General features: G+C 43.7%; 1 protein-coding gene across 1 annotated transcript in view; it reads left to right on the forward strand.

Annotated features, from left to right (window-relative positions):
• Window positions 1-23,197, forward strand: part of LOC127007971 (lysosomal-trafficking regulator-like) — a 192,289-nt gene that overhangs the window by 80,560 nt on the left and 88,532 nt on the right. The window contains 5 exon segments of the mRNA XM_050879516.1: window positions 8,253-8,393; window positions 8,736-8,860; window positions 9,096-9,317; window positions 19,876-19,988; window positions 20,331-20,551. Of these exon segments, the coding sequence (XP_050735473.1) occupies window positions 8,253-8,393; window positions 8,736-8,860; window positions 9,096-9,317; window positions 19,876-19,988; window positions 20,331-20,551 (822 nt within the window).

Here is a 23,197-nt window from a genome sequence, read left to right on the forward strand (position 1 = left end):
AAAACCACTCAAATTCCCACCTTTCACCATCAAACTTTGCTGCAAAATCCTTGTCATCAATCTTGCAGGATTCCATCCTCAGCTCTTTGTCTACCACCCCTTTGTTGGGTTTGCCTCCCGCCCCATCAGTCTTCATTGTCTTCTGCTTCGCTACCATCACCGCACATCGTGCCCCCTCACTCCTGACAGGCCAACAACACTTCATTACCTTTCCAAACGTTACTGGTTCTCCACCCTCTGCAATTACAACGCCACCAAGGCGGTTGACTGCATCCATTCCCAGTACTATATCAATACCGTCAATTAATTTTCCAAGAATAATGGCCTTGACGCTTATCTGAATCCCTTGCACTGTGAGTTCCACGTTTCTCTCACCCTCACATACAATCTCTCTTCCGTCCACTGCCATTAGTCTATTCTCCTTTCCCTCGCACTTTGGCACCAGATGAGCAGCCAACACTGTTGTTGAACAGCCAGTATCCACAAGGGCTCTCACTTCCCTGCCCCCCAACATCGCCTCGACTACTGGCAGGGAGCCTGGTAGCGCCTTTAGTTTTCCAAGGGGGTAGCTCCCGGCGCAACAGCAGCTTGCTATGTGGCCCTCCTTTCCAAAGTGATAACATATCAAGCGTGGCCTAGGCTCCCTGCACTCTGGCCATGTGAGGACCACTACATCAGAAGCAGCGAACCTTTAAATCCCGCGCTCCTCTCCCGCTGCCACTTGCCTCACTTGGTGGATCCCATCTCTTCGTCACTGTACGCGGCCCTCTGGCTGCAACCGCCGCCACTTCCTGGCCTTCCTCTAAGTGCCCTGACACCAGCACTCTGGCTCTAGTTATCAAGTCACTCATACTCACAGTATCAATGTCCTTCACTTGCTTCAATTCCACTGATACACGGTCAGGAAAGCCAGTAACAAATGCTAACTTTACAGCCAACTCCAATCCTTCCCCATTCCACCCAGCCAGTCCTGCCAACCTCCTTATTTCATTGGCAAAGACATCCACTTGCTCTCCTTTCCACCTCAAACCTGTTAACTTCCCATATGCTTCAAACCTTCCTTGTGCAAATGCTTCCTTCAGCCTGTCCTCTATTTTCCCCACCTTCGTCTGGTCTTCCTCACTCATCTCCAAATACAATGCCATTACATCACCCTCCAAATATAATGGAATAAAGCTGGCCACATCCTTTATTTCCATTAGTTTCGCAACCAACTTGGCCTTTTTCAGCCAAGCCACCACATCACCTGTACCATCGTAACACCTCATCATGTCACTGCTAACTTTAACCTTCCCAGACATGGTGATCAAATGCCTAGATAGCTTGTGGTCAAATAAACTACAACAAAGAAAAGCACAACGCGTCACTCACCTCCGTCAGGGAGGTCACCTAAGATGACACAGAGCGAGTCAGCACGAATGGAAAACAACCAACCAGTAGTAACCGGGCGCCCGGCAACCCCACAACGAACCGGCCAACCTCCAGGACCAGACAGGGAATCACAACAACGCAGCCAACGGCCCAAGAAGCCAAACCATCACACCATCGCTGAGAGCCAACCCCCACTGAGACGACCCTACCCGAGCGTTGCCCAAATTGGCTCCCTCGTCATCTCAATTGCTTCGCCAACTGCTCCGCTTTGCTGAATCAATCCGTCTCGAGCGACCAAGCAGTTGAGCCTTAACTACCAATTAACCTACTTGAAGTATCTAATTACAACTACAAAAGTGATGGCCTAGCTTTATGCCATCCGGGGGTTGTGCCCCCCCTTTCCCCAGGGAAGCGATGGCACCCACTAAATATTTGCTTCGCTGTCATTGGCCAGCACAAGCTTGATCCCATACTTTGAGGGTTTGTTGGGGATGTACATCCGGAAGGGACACCTGCCTCTGAAAGTCAGCAGCTGCTCATCCAGTCATGTGCTCATTTGGGATGTACAGTCACACACAATTTCCAATGAAAATATCCCATGTCTCCCTAATTAGCGTGAACTTGTCAGCTTCCTTCCTCTCTTCCCGTGTGTCACGGTCATTGAATCACAAGCAGTCCACGAAGTCGAAGCGACCCTGTGACATGGCCGTACAGTACATGGCTGTTCCGGTGTCGTTTTTCTCTGCCTCCTTCTATTTCTGGCCGTCCATTTTGTTTACAAACCAAAAGGCAGATTGCTATGAACACGTACGGATCCGTGTACGCAGCTGGTCAGGTGTACATGACTGTCCCCCCAGTGTTTTCAAGCACAGGATGGCATATTGTTTTATTCTTTCTTAGGAAAACATCAATGAATCATGTACAGCGCTCTGTTTTGTAATAGGTGAAGTGAAAGACCAGTAAGTAGCCTGCATGCAGTGATTCATCAGTAAATTTATGGGAAATAGCATCTTATTATTTTCAAAAAACAAAATTGTCTTACCCGACCAGCTGCGTACATGGATCCGTGTTCATAGCAATCCACCTTTTGGTCTGTAAACAAAACGGACAGCCAGAAATAGGAGGACGTGAAGAAACACGACACCAGTGTTAGGGCTCCACATCTCAGACATAGATAGGTGGCCATCTCTCTGGCAGCCACTGGAGATGAGCACCCCCAGTACTCCATGGATTTCTGCTGGATATGTTCTTGCATGCATTGCTGTCTGCTGGGCATACTTAGCAGCCAGCATCTCAATTTCCTTGTTCATCCATCGAACATTGACATCAATAATTTTCTGCTCGAAGAACATCATGAATGCTTTCACAGGTGTGTCAGCACTCTTGTGCTTCCTGTGTTGGCTCTGGGGTGAAGGCTGCAACAGTGTTCCGTGCAGGTGTCCTTGCTCCTGAAGGAAGCTGTGGCCGACAATTCCATCTGAATTCACTTGTACTTGCAAGGGTACAGTACTGAAATCCACTATTGCTGGTGGATCATCTTCATCAAGGCGCTGCCTTCTTCCCCTGTGGCCGGCACAGGCAGCAACAGGAGAGGCAGGAGTGGTAGCAGGTGTTGAGGTTGCAGGGGCAGCAGCAATGATAACAGATGTTGAGGCTGCATGGGGGGCAGAAGGGGCAGAAGATGTTGAATCAGCTGGATGTTTGGCAGGGGTTGATGTGTGCCTTGTTTTTTTCCTACTAGGCATATCACTATCATCATCATCACTGTCCTTATCAGGATCCAGCACATTATCTTCATCATTGTCACTGCCATACAACTCCTCACATTCCAAATTATCAACCTGTTCCTCATCATCACTGATAAGCACTGACAGGTCACTTTTAGCTCACTTTAGTGTCACAGAAATATCAATAATCATGACTTGGAAAGGCGAAACACATGAATAATACACAGAAAACTCACATGTAGCTTATCACAAATTTGATAGGCTACAAATCACGTGTAGTATCACAAAGGTATATTGATAGGAAATCATGTGTATCACAAACATCACAAGGAAAACTCCCAAAACAGAAAATCACGTGTATCACAAACGTCAGGAGGAAAATACCCGAATCCAATCTCTGGAAAAAAAACCTGGAGGAGAATCACTCAGCACACTCACGCTTGACCTCGGCACACAAGGGACCGAGGGCACTAGGACACATGCACTCCTCAACCCACGCTCCACACGGGTTTCACATGATACCCCCAAGCGTCGGGTGAAAAACACCCAGTGTTTGTGTTCTAGGGTTAAAATTTTTATAACAGGCATAGTGGAATCAGAGGGGGGGGGTGGGGGGGGATGAGTTGGAGGAATATGCCTTTAACTGTCCAGGGTGGAATTTTTGGAGAAAGTTTGAGTGAAAAGTTCAGCCTTAGAGACAGATGTCACAGCTGTGCTGCTATCTTGATGAGCCCCTAAAGGGCAGGGATGTACGATCAAATCCCTTCTCCCCGTATGGCAATGTTCCAACATTTTCACGAAAATTGCTCACTTTCCATTATCATCACAGCTCTGCCTAATTTATGGGCATTTCCTTTATCCATCCTTCCTCTTCAATTTGCAACAAACCCAAAGTCTCTATGTCATATGGTGTTTCCGTAGTGACATGATGAAGAGCAGTAAATTTTAGCTGGCAGCATGCTTTTGTTTGGAGGGCTGTGTAGCTTGTGAGTGTCATGGTGTAGCAATTGGCCCTCCTCACACTCGACCCCGCCTCAAAAGCCCCCTTATTACCCTCATATTCTTAACTTGATAACCCTGAAGGGTGGTGAGATGCATCCTCAGGTACTTCAATATCACTTCCACCATCACCATAATGAGATTGATCTACAGGATGGCCACCAAGTGAGATTGCACAACAACGGGGCTCAGCCTTCCTGATAATACAAGGGGCTGGAGTTCAGTGCTGCTGCTATCACTGTCTTCACCACTAACAGAGGAGGCTTATGAGGAGGTCGCAGTCTGTGGACACTCAGGCACAGAATCAGACAAGGAAGATACAAAAAACTCCTCCTGCCATTGTCACAGTCACAAAAACATGAAAATGGCACAGAGAAGTTGTGTGGCAGCCTAGGAGTCTGTTGACCCATAAATCCTCACGCAAACTTCAAAATTATGGCGGAAAAAGGCAGAACAGATAACCCGTCACATGCCCTTTACGTGGCAACCGGAAAAACCCGTCACGTGCCCTCTACGTGGCAACCAGAAAAACCCGTCACCCGCCCTTTAAGGGTTAAGGAGAGGTAGGAAAGATGAAAAAGTAATATTGTTTGAGATATTTTTGACAAGGTGCCAGAAGTCCCTTGAAGAATTAGAGGAAATAAGGTGTTGGCATTTCCTGTTGAAGAAAGAGTTTTAGATGAGTCGAAGAATAGATTTGGCATGATTCCAGGCAGAAATGTAAAAATCATGATTAGTAGGAGTGCGAAGGCTCAGGGACCTTTCATTAGCTGCCTCTCTATCTTTTATAGCACGAGAACAAACATAACTGAATCAGGGCTTTTTAGCATGAAAAATTGAGAAAGTACATGGAATGTGTGCCTCAATTCCAGATATAGTCACCTCAGTAATTTGCTGGGCACACACAGAGGAGTCCCTCTCCTTGAAGCAGTAATCATTCCACAGGAAATCGGAAAAGCACATCCTCAGGTCATTCCATTGACCTGAAGTGAAATGCCAGAAGCACCACCTCCTCAGTGGGTTCTGAGGCTGTTCAGGAGTGATAGGATAATGCGGAAATAAGGTTGTGATCAGAAGAGCCCAACGGAGAGAACAGTTTAATAGAATAAGCTGAAGGATTAGAGGCTGAGAAGAGGTCTAGTATGTTGGACGTATCTCCAAGGCAGTCAGGAATACATGTAGGGTGCTGAATCAACTGCTTAAGATCATTGAGGAGAGCAAAGTTGTAGGCCTGTTTACCAGGCTAGTCAATAAAAGAAGAGGAAAGCCAAAGCTGGTGGTGAACACTGATATCTCCTAAGATGGGGATTTCAGTGAAGGGAGAGTAAATCAAGTCCACTTTAAAGTTTGCATCCTCATGCAACTTGTTTGCTCCATTGCATAATGTTACACACAAAAATGTTACACAACATTTGGTGGCCATTTCATCAACCAAACACAAGGCAGCCTTCACTGTTGCCAATGGAGATATGCACACTTGACTGAATAAGCAGGAGAATGACGGGAGCACTGACCATTCACTGAGCAAGGATGGTTGATGACATTGCACCAATCAACTGCCGCGTACATCATAACCCGGGTGATTTAAATTTTTCGACGTAGCCAGGCTTTTATGTGTGAGATAGTGTATTTGAAGTGCATGATAGCATGAGGATGGTAGCTTTTAGGGTGTGCATCACATCAGTGAATTGCAATAGCTGAAGGTGTGATAGCAGGGGGATGGGGTGTAAACATTTACATTTTTGTCATCAGCAGCACCAAAAACAAAGCTGGTCAATACCATTTACTAGTTTTTCGAAGTGAATTAATGTTATCGTCATTTCTGGTGAATGCAGCAATGCTAAGTAGCTCAGGAAATTTTCCTTACATTATAGGCCTCAAAACTGTGATTAGGATAAACTGTCTTTTCATTAACCCCTGAAGGACACAAAAAACAGCCATTTTTCAAGTACATTTCATGTAAAAACTCATTTAATAAATATTTTACAGTATTTCAAGCTGGTTCTAACGATATAAACATATTATAAATTAGTCTTGTAATTACTCAGGAAATTACATTAAACTGAAAATAAGTAAAATTTTCATATTCATCGGACAAAAAGAATTCATACAACAAAAGTTGTAGATATCAAAGAGACAAACACAAAAATGTAGAATTTGAAAAAAAAATCAAATTGTACCAACATCAAGGCAGGTCACAAGTGGCATGATATGATGGGTTGCGCCCATACATGTGTACTTCAGCGGCTTTGGAATTTTCCACAGCTTTTAGTGCCTGAATTTAAGGTGGTGTGATGAGTCGTACATACTGGGGTGTCGTCATCGTCTGAGTCAGACAATTTATGAATGGGCGGGCCAGCTGGGGACAGGTGGGGCAGCTGCACAAGGGGCTCGTGGCTTGATGGGGGTTGAAGTGAATCCCGGAGGCAAAGTACCACCGTCAGAAAGGTCAGAATCTGACGATGAGAGCTGTGGGTTGTCCGCATCTCATTCAATGTCACTGGACATGGCAAACTCACTAGATATATCCAAGAGAGTGTCATTTATCCATCACAACTATCCATGTGAATGAGTCTCTAGGTCTATGTATGCAAGTACTTAGGCCCAAGGTTGTCTATTAGTGTATGTCAGATAAAGAACAATAGCGTAGGTCACGAGGAAACAAGGGATTGACAGCGGCGTCCGCACGCGGGACACTCGTCCTTTTACGAAACCCACCAATATTTCCACCTGTGGGTCACTCATCCTTTAGGGGTTAATGAATAACAAAATGATTAAGGGTTGGTTTATGTCTACCCTCCCCCCCCCTCCTCCTCTGACATAAGCAATACAGAGCATTCTGGAGGAAAATACATGACTTTCACAACAAATCATGCCTTAATTACCTTAATTACCAGCAACACTAGCTGGCAGGCAGGTAGATATCATGCATGCTGTTTTAAAATTAATATGGGCATGAAATTTAAAGAAAAATGCAAGGCAATGAAAAGGGTAGTTATTTTGAAAGAGCAAAATGTTGAATAACATATGATCGATAACGGGAGATGACTGTATATCATACTACAAAGTTCTAAGTGCATACGTGCACAAAGAAATGGCTCCATGAAAGTTAACCTTCACATTAATTGGACTAGACATTGAGAGATGTAAAGGAAAACATGTATTTTATGACTGGGACTGGGTTCACCTTTCTTTCACCTCCACTGTTTCTCAAAGTCAAATCAAGTGTGGAAATAGTAATGATATGCTGTGCAGATGATTTTTAACATGTCAAAAAGTTGGTTTCTGGAGAGAAGTTGCGGCAGCAGGGTGTCACATTCTCACTATTTCAGTGGCGATAGGTTACTTATATAGCAGCACTAGGGTCTTATCCTTAGCAGTGGTAAGTCACTAGTTTAGTATTATCCATTATGTTTAGGTGGGATTCTGCTTGTTTAAGAAAACTTGTAGTGGCAGCGTGCTAGTTTACTGATGGCGAGATCTACCATCTTGAATTGGCCATACCTTTAAATAATTACTAACAGAACTGCATGGCCACAATCCTTTCATAGTTTAGTTTCTACATATAGGAAAATAGTATGAGTTTTTTCACTGTATTTGATACTTTCTCAATGGTGATGTATATTTTGTTTCTTTAATGGTAAAGGTAAAGTTGGGAGCTTACGCTCTAGCACTATAGGCCTCATTGCTCATTTCTGTCCCACTGGCCCTTGAGCCTATGATGGGTGAGAAACTATTACCTTGGGACACAGGACAAGTGCAACAACCAAGTTACCATACTTATACCTTCCCCAGATCTCCCTTGGTACTCATTTATTGCCCTGCACGAAAGAGTAGTCTGTGTACTGACTATGCAGGTCGGTATTTGAACCCTGTCTTGCAGATTCGTAGCTGTGCATACTAACCACTATACCATGGAGGCACTATATTTCTGTGCCAACCTCTCTTATTTTCATTTCAATTTTGAAAAATCAAGCTTTTTAAAGGTATGCTCAGGAAATAATTATTGTTGTTTTAAAATGGCATCAAATATTGAGTGAAATCAGGCTTGTATGTAAAATTAGGTAGTCACAAATTGTATATTTACTAATGAACACTGGACTTACAGCTCTTCAGTAAACAATGATTCATCTTTTGAATTGTCACTCCCACCAGCTGATGTACAAGGTCGGAATCTTTATACATGAGCTGCGCTACCAGAATGAGAGTCGCTTAGATGCTGCTGCCACCCGCAGCTGTGAGACACTCCTACAGGCGCTGGAGGAGTGCTCAGTGCAAGTCCTTCCCCCTCCCGAGGTTAGTGATACCAGTTAGAAGAGGCAAAAATGTTTCCATGTTTACTTACCATTATTCTATCTTCTGTCATACCACAGAGAAGTTGGAATTTTCCATTATACTTTTGTTTAGTGTGGGAAAATGACCACCAAGTCTCTCCTTGGTAAGAATGTAAATGGTGTCTGACTGGATGATGGGGCTTTGTTCAATGTTACACTTTTTTACCATGAAAATGTATCAGTTTTTACTTGTTATCTGTAGTCATTAAGTGCCTTATTTTCCTTACAAAACTTCTCATTATACTCAGAATAAGGGGCACTGTTTCTCAGTGCATATATAAAAAATCCACATTTTTCATTCTAGCATTTCCCACCACATGGAGCCATGAGGGAATGGAGTGTTGTGAGTGAAGAGAAGAAACAGTGGCAGGATGAATCTGCCAAAATTGCAATCCTAGTTGTTGATCGGTGCACCAAACAGGATGAGAGGCAAGTTAGCTGGACTTGGCAACCTAACCCAATCAAATTGAACTAAATCTAACCTAGCAACCCAATCAAACCAAAGTTTTACCAAACCTAACCAAATCTAAAACAGTCTATTTCACCAGATTTATCTAAAGTAGCATCACAACCCAAACTCAACCAAATTATATCACACCTAACCAGACCAAACCTGACCTAAGTACACTCAAAATTGGATAAAAAGAATCCCTTTTACCAACAGACTCATGACTAAGAACACTCAAGCATATGAGGCAGTGGCTCAGGAGTGCAGCCGCCTGACCCGCAGTGTGGTGGACCGGCAGAATGTGGAGCGCAAGTTGGTGTTGGGTGGCATTAAACATGCACAGTGCCGTCATGTCCACCTCACACACCGCTGGAGGGACCTTGTGGAGACTCTAACCCATGAGCGTGCCACCTGGCACTTCTCACATTCTTACCCAAGGTGATTTATTGACGCAAAAGTAGGGAAAGATGTTTCTCCATTTTCAACTTATGCCACCCATCATTGTCATCCCAGTCAGGAAGGATGTAAATTTGAGTCATGATTCTTACCTACATTTTGTCTTACACATTCTTAGAACACTAAAGTTTTCTTCTATAAAATTCTGACAACTTCTGTCACTACGTCTGATGTAGTGTTCCCTCTTAACCCCTTCAACACAAGGATGCGTACACTGCGTCCTTGTGTGCCCCGTACCATATCCAAGGATGTGTATACTGCATCCTTGTGTGCCCCGTACCATATCCAAGGATGTGTATACTGCATCCTTGTGTGCCCCGTACCATATCCAAGGATGTGTATACTGCATCCTTGCATGCCCTGTACCATATCCAAGGACGTGTATACTGCGTCCTGGCTCGCTTTAGCCAGCACATGAATTATTTCTTCCCAGATATTGTACGATAGTTTTTAGGATGTAGGTCGTTTGTGATACGGTGTCTTATTTGACTTTCATCGGTATTATTGGAACATAAGTGTGTCTTACATGCATTTGTACTTCACAGTAACAATAAATTCTGACAGAAAATAACAAAAATAATGAGAAAGAAATTATATATATGTATGTGTGTGGAGTTCCTCTTCCCTCAAGTTGCCAAGTGGCTGGCTAGTGCATTGTCTCACCACCACCTCGGCTCTGGGACGCGAGCTTGCGCGGGAGCTGCAGCCTTCCCTCCCTGCCTCCCCCTAACACCCATCTCACTATCTCTGTTTTCTTTCTTCCTTCCTACCTCCTCCCTGCAGTGTGTGTGTGTGTGTGTGTGTGTGTGTGTGTGTGAGTGTGTGTGTGTGTGTGAGAGAGAGAGAGATCAACAAGTTACAGCTTGATTCCACTGACACCGTGACCAAAGTGCTTATCTCCCTCTCCCTGTACCTCAATCCCTCCCATCTATGTGTGTGTGTGTGTGTGTGTATTTACCTAGTTGTAGTTTTACAGGGCCTGGGCTTTACGCTCATGTGGTCCCGTCTCCATGTCTGTATTTATCCAACTTTTCCTTAAAGCTTTGCACACTCCTTGCCGATACTACATCCTCACTCAATCTGTTCCAAACCTCTATATTTCTTTATGTCTCAAGCATCTTCCCTTCCTCAATTTTTTACTGTGTCCTCTGGTGTTCCTGGTGGTAATTTTTTCTTTTAGTAGTAACTCCTCGTTGTCTACTTCTTCCATTTTGCTCAAGCCCGTCATGGCGCAGGCAACTGTTCATAGTAGCGCTATTATAATTGGCTCATGCTGCCTCCCGGAGCTCACTTTTCTTCCTTCTTTATTGTATCCCTTGTTATCTCAAAATACTTACCTTGGAAAAAGGAAGAAAACCGGAAGAGAGAACAGGTCGTTTTAAAGCCACAGATGAAGCCTTATGATTGGCAGAGCTCTGAAAACACGCTCACCCGGCCAGCGGCCTCGCTGCCTTGGAGCAATGTCACACTGGCCGTTTTCCTCTAACCGTTGTGGCTACTGGCAACGCCCATGCGCCCATCCAGGAGCGAGTTGTCGGTTGTCTGTAACCTGGTGTCACACTGGGCCTTTTTCTTCCAACCGCGTTGGCGGCAGCTTGGGTGTCACACACGGCCAAGGTCGGTTGCCCGTATCCACATCCACAATGTAAACAAAGCACTTGCCCTGTACTGACATGGCGTCGTCTGCTAAAGTAAGGGATGTCGCGGTTTGTGCTGCTATTACTCAAGTTATGGACTTGTTGCTGCAATTAAATGGCAGGAAGAAGCTGTTGTGGGTGTGGTGTGGCTGTGGTTCCTCCATGCCAGTTCTCATTGTCACCATTGCGCGTGAGAGGCCAACCCACCCATCTAGACTCCAACCACATAAACACGTGGATCGAGTAACAACAAAGACACACACACACGCATGCACACACCAGACTCATCATGAACTATGGCAGATGTTTCTCACAAACAAAAATGGGTTTGCCATTTCCTAGAGTGGTTCATACAAACCAAACACCCAATGGCAAGAAGAGAGCAGTGTTAAAGACAACTGCTCTCTTCTTGCCAAGAGCTAGGTTTGGTTCATGTGAGCCACTCACCAAATACGTTCTAACATACTCAAGAAATAGTGAAGTCGTTTCTGCTTGTCAGAAACATCTGTAATGGTTCCTAATGAGTCGTGTGTGTGTGTGTGTGTGTGTGTTTGTTTGTTATTCGATCCATGTGTTTATGTGATTGAGTCAAGATGGGTGGATTGGCCGCGCACGCTCAGTGATGACAATGAAAACTGGCATGGAGGAACCACAGACACGCCACACCCACAACTGTTTCTTCCTTCCATTTAACTGCAGCAACAAGTCCATAACTTGGGTAATGGCAGCACACAGCCCCTTACTTTAGCAGACGACGCCATGTTGATACAGGGCAAGTGCTTTGTTTACGTTGTGGATGTGGATACGGGCAACCGATCTTGGCCGTGTGTGACGCACACCAGGAACAGTTGGAGTTGCTGGTTGCCACTGCCGCCAACACATTGGGAAGAAAAAAGCCGTGTGTGACACCAGCTTACGGATAACCGTGAACTCGCTCTCGGTTGAGCATACGGGCGCGTTGACCGTAGCCCCAACAGTTGGACGAAAACGGCCATTGTGACACCGCCTTAACCCTTAAACTGCGGAGGACTAAATGCCGGATATTTTTCCTTGGCGAGTTAATATTAACATTATAATAAAAAGCAAAATATAAATCTAATAGTATGTCATCAATGAGAAAAATGTAATTTGATGTATTACAGCAGTTCAGAGTGGTACATGAATAATTAGAGCAAATAATAGGCCCTAAAAATTCGCGCGCTTTCCAAAGTGCGGGAAAAATGTGACATGTCGGGTAGAATGAGGTGGAGCGGGTGGAAGTGGTGGACATCTGCCCACGCGGCTTCTCTCTCTCTCTCTCTCTCTCTCTCTCTCTCTCTCTCTCTCTCTCTCTCTCTCTCTCTCTCTCTCTCTCTCTCTCTCTCTCTCTCTCTCTCTCTCTCTCTCTCTCTCTCTCTCTCTCTCTCTCTCTCTCTCTCTCTCCGGGCTGGGCCACATATAATAATTTTTACTGCGATAAAGATAAACGTTCAACAAAATACAGATGTTTTTACACACACACACACACACACACACACACACACACACACACACACACTCTCTCTCTCTCTCTCTCTCTCTCTCTCTCTCTCTCTCTCTCTCTCTCTCTCTCTCTCTCTCTCTCTCTCTCTCTCTCTCTCTCTCTCTCTCTCTCTCTCTCTCTCTCTCTCTCTCTCTCTCTCTCTCTCTCTCTCTCTCTCTCTCTCTCTCTCTCTCTCTCTCTCTCTCTCTCTCTCTCTCTCTCTCTCTCTCTCTCTCTCTCTCTCTCTCTCTCTCTCTCTCTCTCTCTCTCTCTCTCTCTCTCAGGTAATGAACTATAATGATGTAAAAAAAATCTGATTTACACCATGGACCAAGACAACCGGGGCTTTCCGCACACACACACACACACACACACACCTGTGTGCCAAGAGGCTTACTGTTACGTATTATATCCAAGTTATAATGAATTACACATGACATAATTTCTTCCTCCAAGTTTCAGCTTTATGTAAACATTCAAAACTTGTAATCTAGTCTGCTATTACAACCTCCATTTTCTCTTCCACTACCACGTTTTCTATTATGTTTGGGTAGATTACTACCCGTCGGGTCAGGAGAGTTTCCAGGTGCCTCCTACATTTCCACAAACACTCGAATGAGGGCTTTATCATAGAATTTCAGGCTCTGGTGAAGGTATGACTAAGTTGCCAGCGATCACGAGAACACATTTGAAAGGAAGTGCACCAGGAAAATTCAAAACATACGGCGTGAAAATTCATGATTACATAATCGATCACAGCGTCATGGGATCGGAGAGGCTTGATTATATAAGCGATTGCAGCGATTTAAGGGTTAAGGCAGTGAAGCCGCTGATAGGGTGAGTGTCGGCGATGACGTCATCGGACTCCCAGTGAATCACAAGCATGTTTTCAGAACTGTCAGCCAATCATAAGGCAGCCGCCTTCAATCGTGGCTTCAAAACGACCCATTCTCTCTCTCTCTCTCTCTCTCTCTCTCTCTCTCTCTCTCTCTCTCTCTCTCTCTCTCTCTCTCTCTCTTGCCATAGCCACAATGTTTGGAGGAAAACGTCCAGTGTGATACTACCTTTAAAGGTAGCGTGCGTGACGCCAATGGTAAGTAGACGTGACCCGTACATGTCAAAGCAGCGCGAAACTCAGGGTGATAATGCGCGAAAGTCGGGATGGTAAGAATTTAGGACTAACCGCGAAACTCGTGGATTGCAAAACTCAGATAGTGCGAAACTCGAGAGGGTACTGTAGTTTCTTTATGTGTTTCTTCTTATGGGGAGACCACACTGCCTCTGCATATTCAAACTTTGGTCTGATCATAGTGGTAATTAATTTTTTCATCATATCCTTATCCATGTAGTGGAATGCTATTCCTATATTTCTCACCATGTTATACGTATCACCGAATATCCGATTAACATGACTCTCTGGCTGTTTGTTATCTTGCATTATTACTCCCAGATCTCTCTCTTCGTGTACTTTCTTTAGTGTTTCACCATCTCCCATTTTATGTGTCCATTTTGGTCTTCCTTCACTTTTTCCCATTTCCATAACATGACATTTCTTCATATTGAATTTCATTTACCTAGTTGTATTTACCTAGTTGTGAAATACAGGAAAAGAGTCGTACTAGGCTGGTGCTCTCCTGTCTCCATAACGCTTATTATCCAGTTTGGCTTTAAACTCATTAATCGTTTTTACACACACAGTCTCTTCATCAAGTCCGTTCCATGTTGTTATGCTTCTGTATGGAAAACTGTATTTCTTGATGTCTCTCCTACAGTCGCTCTTCTTCAATTTCTTACTATTCCCACTTGTCACACTCCTGTCACATACCACTAAGTCTTCCCTGTCCAATTTCTCCAATCCCTCCTGTATCCTGTTTAATGCTATTAGGTCCCCTCTCTCTCTCCTCCTCTCCAGTGTTGTTAGTCCTGATTTCTCCAGTCTTTCTTCATAAGTATGTTCTCTCAGAGTTTCCGGTAATTTAGTCGCTGCTCTTTGTATTCTTTCCAACTTTCTAATTTCTTTCTTCAATCTAGGTGACCACACTAGTACTGCATATTCCAGTCTTGGACGTACCATCGATGTTATTAGTTTCTTCACCATTTCTTCATCTAAATATGTAAATGCTGCTTTTATGTTTCTAAGAAGATTGTATGTTTCCCCAGTTCATCATCATCATCATTTCATCGACGCCTGCTCCTAGGAGCTCCCACCAGGGGATGGCCACGGCAGAAAAGCTTCCAACTTTCTCTATCCAGACACTCCCTCCTTGCCTGCTCAAAGTTCCTCAAAGATCTTTCCCCCCTCTCCCTAACGTACTCTTGCACCCTATCCCTCCATTTCACTGAAGGTCGTCCTCTAGCATTCCTTCCCTCTATCTCACTCACATACACCCTTCTGGTCATCTTACTCTCCTCCATTCGCTCCATGTGGCCAAACCACTTCAAGGTCTGTCGCTTCACTTCTTCCACCACTCCACACTTCTTCCCTTCACCCCTGTGACACATTCCAAAATGCTCGTACACACTTTCATTACTCATTCCATCCATTCTACTCACACCACAAGCACTCCTCAAATAACTCATTTCCACTGCCTGCACTCTAGACCTCTGACTTTCATTCCAGGCCCACATTTCACTTGCATATGTGAGGGTTGATACTATTATTGTATTTCTCAAATCCCCCTTTACTTCCATGCTCACACTTCTGCCACACGTCTGCCATTCATGATTCGTCCCAAAGACCCTACCACCCTTCTTCCTTGCAATGCCCTTTCTCTTATCTCACCCTCCGTACCACCATGCTTACACATAACTGATTCAAGGTACTTAAACTCATTGACCTCCTCCATTTCTTCACCATTCAAAATTATTTTGCATTCTTTTTCACATTCAATTCCCACTCTATATGGGCATACAAAATCTACAACCTCACTTATACACAAACCATCACTTTACTTTTGTTAACATTTACTTTCAGCTTTCTCCTTTTACATACACTATCAAAAACACTGACCAAATTTTGTAGGTCACTTTCATTTCCCCAGTTATCCGATTTATATGCTTTCCAAAGGATAACTTGTCAGTTATTGTCACTCCCTGATCTTTTTCCTTTGTTTTTTTTCATGATTCTTTCATTACTCAGAGAATAGTTCCCCGATATTTATCTACTGCTCTTACCAAACTCCATCACGCTACACTTCTCAGTATTGAATGTCATTTCCCATTTTCGTGACCATTCGCTTATTCTGTCGAGATCCTGGCTTAGGGCTACACAGTCTTCTTCATTAGCCACCCTCCTCAATATTTTAGCATCATCAGCAAACATATTCATATAGCTTGTCACCCCTTCTGTCATGTCATTAATATATATTGCAAACATAATCGGAGGCGACACTGATCCTTGGGAGACTCCACTAGTCACTTCCATCCAACTTGATTTATTATTCCTAATTACTGTTCTCATTTCTTTCTTTGTTTAAAAGTCTATAATCCAATCCAACATTGAACCTCCCAGACCTCCAACATGATTGAGTTTCCATATTAATCTCTTGTGGGGCACTTTGTCAAATGCTTTCTTTAAGTCCAAATACACGCAATCCGCCCAACCGTCCCTCTCCTCTACTATATCAATTACTCTTCAATAGAAGCTGATCAGATTAGTTACACAAGATCATCCTCCTGTGAATCCGAATTGACTATTTGTTAATATACTGTTGTTTTCTAAATATTCCACCCATCTGTTTTTTTATAATTTTCTTACACGTCTTGGCTACTATGCTTGTTAATGACACTGGCCTATAGTTCAACAGATCTTCTTTAATTCCTCCTTTATGTATTGGGACTATGTTAGCCTGTTTCCAGTCCATTGATACCTTCCCTTGTGATAGTGAGACATTAACCCCTTAGGGACACCCGTCCCGTCTGCGGCGTAACCACGAACCCGCAAGTACCACCACCTCTATTACCAAGCCTCAAGATAACAAAAGTCCTTAGTTTCAATGCACGTAGCCTAAGACAGAACACCCCAATAATCATCATTATCCTCTACGGGGATGGGGTTGACGAGCAGGGTGGGGTTGTCCTCTACGGGGCCGGGGGTGACGGGTGAGGTGGGGTGGTCCTCTACAGGGCCGGGGGTGCGGGTGGGGCGGGGCAGCGGCGGGGGCAGTCCTCTATGGGGCCTGGGGTGATTGGTGGGGCTGGGCGGTGGCGGGGGCGTTCCTCTACTGGGCCTGGGGTGACGAGTGTTTACAATGATGCCATGGTTTGGCTGTGTAAGGTGTTAGCGCCAAAAACAACAACAGCCATCTTGTATCTACACCATCGTGTGGGAGTGTAGAAAAGAGGAAATTCAGGGTGTTACATAAGGATGACTGAATGGTCAGCATGCAGGCGTGGTGAACCAGAGGACCGAGGTTCGAGTCCCATGCTGACAATTTTCAACCATTGTCGAGTGGGTGTTACTTATGTGGAGTTGCATCCTGTAGCCCAGCAAATACTGTATTTGGTTCTAGGTTAATCCAAAAGTTCACACATATAGCCCTGTTCCATGATCCCTGGTTCATTTGTTCAGTAATTTTTTATTATTAGTTAACTGGTGTAACTGCTTTTTAAATCCCTACACAATAGTCAGAATAATTTTTATATAGCTTTCCCAATCTTATTTGAAGGTCTTGGGCACATAATCCTGATGTATTCATGAGACTTTCTTGAGAAAGATGTTAAAGCTAATCAGTGCATATGTTTCATGGAAAGTTATGCTTCCTCTCCTCCCATTGCCGTATTCAGCTATGGGAAGTGCATTATGATCAATTACTGAGTATTTGTATTTTTTCATTATTACCATCACAACCCTGTCAACATGATTTTTGTAGCAAGCAAGCAATGCAAAGTTCTACTGCAATGATTACCCCTAACTTCCTCTCAAGAAACTCTCACGAAAACATTAGGATTATGCGCCCAAAACCCTCAAAGAAGACTGGGGAGGCTAAAAATTTTCTTTACTGCTGTGTGGGAGGTTAAAAGTGTAGTTAGACTAACTAACTGAAATGCAAAATTGATGAGAAATTTACCACGGATCATGAAACAGGTATGTGTAAAATAGTCATGTGTCGGATATCCGCATCCGCATCTGCAGAACATCCGCATAATTTCTCACATCCGCATCTGCATCCGCATTTGTGCTGAAGTAAATATCTGCATCCGCATCCGCACCACACACAATGAGGATGTGGCAGATATACTTTAAACATTACAGAGTCACAGACTCAGTGCAGAGCGTTTGCGAAGTTGAAGAAAATTAATTAATGCATAGGCTATTTACCTAATTATCTACTAAAATTACGCCATGTATTCATTTTCTTTCAAATTTACCCAACCTAATGTGTCGAAAGTTTTACGGAAGGGTAGAAGGAGGGAGATAATTTTACATAGTGACTATGTGGTATGTATGTTTCATATGAATTTGTAAAGTATGTATGTCTTTACTGTGTAATAATACTGTATGTACTCTATGTAATATTGTATAGGTATGAATTGATGCAGCCTGCCTAGCAAGGAGAGAGAGAGAGAGAGAGAGAGAGAGAGAGAGAGAGAGAGAGAGAGAGAGAGAGAGAGAGAGAGAGAGAGAGAGAGAGATTGTGTGTGGGCACCCGCTAATTTTTTGTTGGTCTGCAATTCACAATTCTGTTAACCCCTTCACTCCAGTGACGCTGACGTCGGCGTCCGACAGCGTCATCGTATGGAAAGGGTTAGTCCTCTTCTAAACCTCTTAATCCTCTTCCATTTCTTCTTAATTCTCTTCTAAACCTCTCAAGAGGAAATGAAAGAGGATTAAGAGGAATTTAGAGGAGGATAGAGAGGTTTAGAAGAGGATTAATCCTCTTCCATTTCCTCTTGACCCTCTCCATACTGTGACGCCGACGTCTGCATCACGGATGGAAAGGGTTAACTCTGTTGGGTATTCAGCTAATCACTAATCCGCAAATTTTCCTTCTTCACCGGTCAGCTATTGCAAATCCGCTAATGCTAACGCTAATATTTTTGTTTTAGTCCACTAATGAAGTCCGCAACAGTCCGCTAACCATTTTTTAGTCCGCTAACAGCAAAATACAAAATCCTCCTTCTGTCACAGCCATTTCCCCTTCAAGAGGTGCATATTTCCATTGACAGACACCTACTGTGCAATATTATCATGAGTAAGGGATGACCTCTTGGGCCTGAGGACGTCAGAGCACAAGCTGAACAATCTCTCTACAGCTGCGGAGGAGGGGACAAGGATGTTGAACTTGAAGTGAAATCCAGGACGTTTTAATAAAATAAAAAAAACATTTTCCGTGACACTGCATGAAATCCGGGACATTTCCGGGACAATGTTATTTCCGGAGTGAACCATTAAAATCTGGGACTGTTCCAGAAAATCCGGGATGTCTGGCCGTCCTAACTTAAAAGTTTCTCCACTTTCAAGAATATTCTTGAAGTTCCCAGAAATTTCATTGTTGGTGGTTTTGAAAGTTTGCGTCAGCAGACTATAATTTTGGCATTCCGCTAACTGCAAATTACTATAAACACTCGCCTGCTCAACAATGGGCTGGGCCGACCATCAGGCCCCACCAGTGAAAAACCCTAATGGCGCAATAGGCTGCGACGTAAAAAAAAAAATACCACGTATTCATAATTATGGTAATTCACTATATACTGCATATATTGTGAATTACCAAAATTCTGAACACATCTTCATCCGCATCCGTGAGGACGTCATAATTTCATATCCGCATCCACATCCACATCTGCAATATTATAAAATCTGATATCCGCATCCGCATCTGCAAAATATGAACATATGACATCCGCATACACATCCACATCCACGTATCTCTGAAATCTGATATCCGATACATCTCTAGTGTAAAACTTGTAGACAGAGTCAGTCTTCGGACTTGCCACCTTTCTTTTATGAGACAAGTAAGCAATTGTTTGCTTTCTCTGCAGATCATTTACTGAATTTTCAAGGTGGGCTTCAATAGGAGAGTGACAAGTGTATTCTTCAGAAACTAATGTTGTCACACAAAAACTTCAACAGATGATGTTATTCAACCATGTGTGACCTGCCTCTCTGGCATGAAAATTATGTAACATCACTACTCTCATCTCTTTCTCATGTATATTCTTCATCTTTCTGGTGGTTTTCCTACCACCTCCATCCCACCTGTTTGACTTATACACCCTCTTCACAAACTCATTATAATACTGCATTCTGATACTTGTAGTACTTTCTTTTGCTCTTAAGTACCTTTACATTCCTCACAACTACAAATATTTGGCCATCCATTTCCTGTAAATGTAAAAAGTAAATTAAAGTAAATTGTCGGAACAAAGTAATGTTATTTCATTGCCTTCTGTCCAGATCATGGCAACTAGACCAGACGGAGGGGCCGCTCAGGATTCGAAAGAGGCTTTCCCGCGGCCGCCTCCACATCAGCTCCCGGTACCTAATGCCTGAGTACCGTCAGAAGATTGGTGGGTCTTTGTAATTGTTTCCCCTAAAATAAATAATGATAATAATAACTGCAGCAACATTAACATTATATTCTGACACAATTATGAAGTCCTTTTGGGTTGGGCTCCAACTCACTGTTGTGTGCTCCACAGACAGGAAAAATAACTTATTTACAGTGACAGAGGTGGAGATAATGGCTGTCTTTAGTCCAATAATTAAGGCTAGGTTTAGCAGCATTATGGCCAGTGGATTCCCAGAATGGGCTCTTCCCTAACGGACTTCATAGCCGAGTCTGACAATTGTAATAACACTACTGTTAACACCACCAACTAGAAATTCTTTTCTTCTTCCATCCCATACAGAGGTTGAGCGTCAGCCATCCCCACTGGAGACTGTCCTTCAGGGGTCAGCAACAGAGGCCCAGATGGCAGTGATGATTGAGCGGCTTAATGCAAGTGAGCGCATCATCCACATGAGCAGTGCCTCAGTGGTGTCACCAGGCATGGAGCAGTGTGGCGAGATCTTGGTCAGTCGCACTGCCATGTACTTTGTTGGCGAAAAGGTCACCATTGATATGAACCAGGTGAGGGGAGACTAGCCATTGAGTAGTGGTATGCACTGGTATAGGTGGGGATGGTTTAAGGCTCTGTAGGGGTAGTTGTGGGGGATTTGTTGTGTTCAGGGCAGTGAAAGTTTTATTATTGCTGATTGGAGAGGCTTGTTTGTTGTTGTGGTGGTGGATGATATAATGTGGTGTTTTTGTACTTGTTTTGTGTTGATAGTGGTGAATGATTGATTGTAATGGGGAACTTTCCAAACTTGAAAGAGACAGCATTGTGCCATCCAGACTCAGGGTGTTAAAGAGACAGAAATATAATGCATATAATTGACTTCTTTAAAAGTGATATGAGAAAAATCCTACAATATTTCATTCAATCTATTCAAATAATTTAGTATGAAAATATAGCAGAGAAAAAACATTACTCACCTTACTCTATTTCTTGTAAAACAGTCACTCTCCTGCAAACCTGGTAGCCCCTTTTTATATATCTATATATGTATCTCTTTATCTATCTATCTATCTATCTATCTATCTATCTATCTATCTATCTATCTATCTATCTATCTATATATATATATATATATATATATATATATATATATATATATATATATATATATATATATATATATATATATATATATATATATATATATATATATATATATATATATATATATATATATATATATATATATATATATATATATATATATATATATATATATATATATATATATATATATATATATATATATATATATATATATATATATATATATATATATATATATATATATATATATATATATATATATATATACACACACACAAAACATACAGTAGAGCCCCATTTAGCGCGAGAATTAGGTGGATGAACGCGGTCGCGCTAACTGAATTCGCGCTAATTGAATAAAGTAACAAATATGAAAAAAAATATTTGGTGCACACGTGGGTCTGACTTTTGAGTTTGATACTTACTCAAAATAATCACTCACATTAAAAAAAAAAAACCTTCAATTGGCTGAGCTCTGAAAACACGCTTGTGATTCGCTGGGAGTCCGATAACGTTATCGCCAACGCTCACCCGGTCAGGCTGCCTTAAGGCAGTATCACACTTGGACAACTGGCAAATCCAAATTTTCCAGGTGTGGGTTACACACGGCCAAGGTCAGTTGCCCGTATCCACATCCACAATGTAAACAAAGCACTTGCCCTGTATCAACATGGCGTCGTCTGCTAAAGTAAGGGCTCTCGCGGCTTGTGCCGCACATCATGGCGGCTTGTGCCGCGCATCATGGCGGCTTGTGCCGCACATCATGGCGGCTTGTGCCGCACATCATGGCGGCTTGTGCCGCGCATCATGGCGGCTTGTGCCGTGCATCATGGCGGCTTGTGCTGCGCATCATGGCGGCTTGTGCTACGCATCATGGCGGCTTGTGCCGCGCATCATGGCGGCTTGTGCCGCGCATCATGGCGGCTTGTGCTGCGCATCATGGCGGCTTGTGCCGCGCATCATGGCGGCTTGTGCTGCGCATCATGGCGGCTTGTGCCGCGCATCATGGCGGCTTGTGCGGCGCATCATGGCGGCTTGTGCCGCGCATCATGGCGGCTTGTGCCACGCATCATGGCGGCTTGTGCCGCGCATCATGGCGGCTTGTGCTGCGCATCATGGCGGCTTGTGCCGCGCATCATGGCGGCTTGTGCCGCGCATCATGGCGGCTTGTGCTGCGCATCATGGCGGCTTGTGCCGCGCATCATGGCGGCTTGTGCCGCGCATCATGGCGGCTTGTGTCGCGCATCATGGCGGCTTGGTGCAATTTTCAAAATTCAGTCGTGGTGGCTGCTCGCGCTAACTGAGGCTTTCGTGCTAATTGCAGTTCGTGCTAATTGATCTCGTGCTAAGTGGGGCTCTACTGTGTATATATATATATATATATATATATATATATATATATATATATATATATATATATATATATATATATATATATATATATATATATACATATATGCGAACTTAATAACCTATGGGAAAAAAGACATGCAGGCAGTCACGGCCCAAATCCCACCCCCCCTACCAGAAAAAAATAAATGGTCTGCTGGCAGGAAACACGTCATACTCACAGCCAATCTCTTGCTTTTTTCTTCCACTGTCCACCTTCTTCACCCCTTGAGTGCAGAATTCCTACAAGACATCATCAAGCCACAGGAATGGAACAAAAAGTGACTGCTACAATTCAATGAAGGAAAATGTAAAGTCCTGCACCTTGGGAGGGGATATCCAGCACACCAATGCCACATGGTAAACACTCCACTATTCACCACAGAGACAGAGAAAGACCTCGAAGTATATGTTACCAGGCTACCAGTGAAAACCAAATCCGTGCCAATCGCAGCAAACGGGTTAATCACTTCCACCTGTGCTATGGTCATCATCGGGGTCTTCCCGGGTTTAGGCTTCGATGACGCTGGGTGCGGCATGATGGTGATGCAAAGGTGAGGCAGAAAACGTTGAATAATCGCAGTCACCACGAGGCCAGGAGAAGCGATCGGGTTATGGCGGGAAACGACATGTTGTGTGCGTTGGCAGTGTTCTGCACTGGCGGCAGAGGGCGCGCAGGTGGTAGACAGCTGTAGCTCGCCAGCGGATGCCACTTTGCTGCC

Source organism: Eriocheir sinensis, chromosome 36, assembly GCF_024679095.1.
Source record: "Eriocheir sinensis breed Jianghai 21 chromosome 36, ASM2467909v1, whole genome shotgun sequence".
NCBI classification, from domain to species: Eukaryota; Metazoa; Arthropoda; class Malacostraca; order Decapoda; family Varunidae; genus Eriocheir; species Eriocheir sinensis.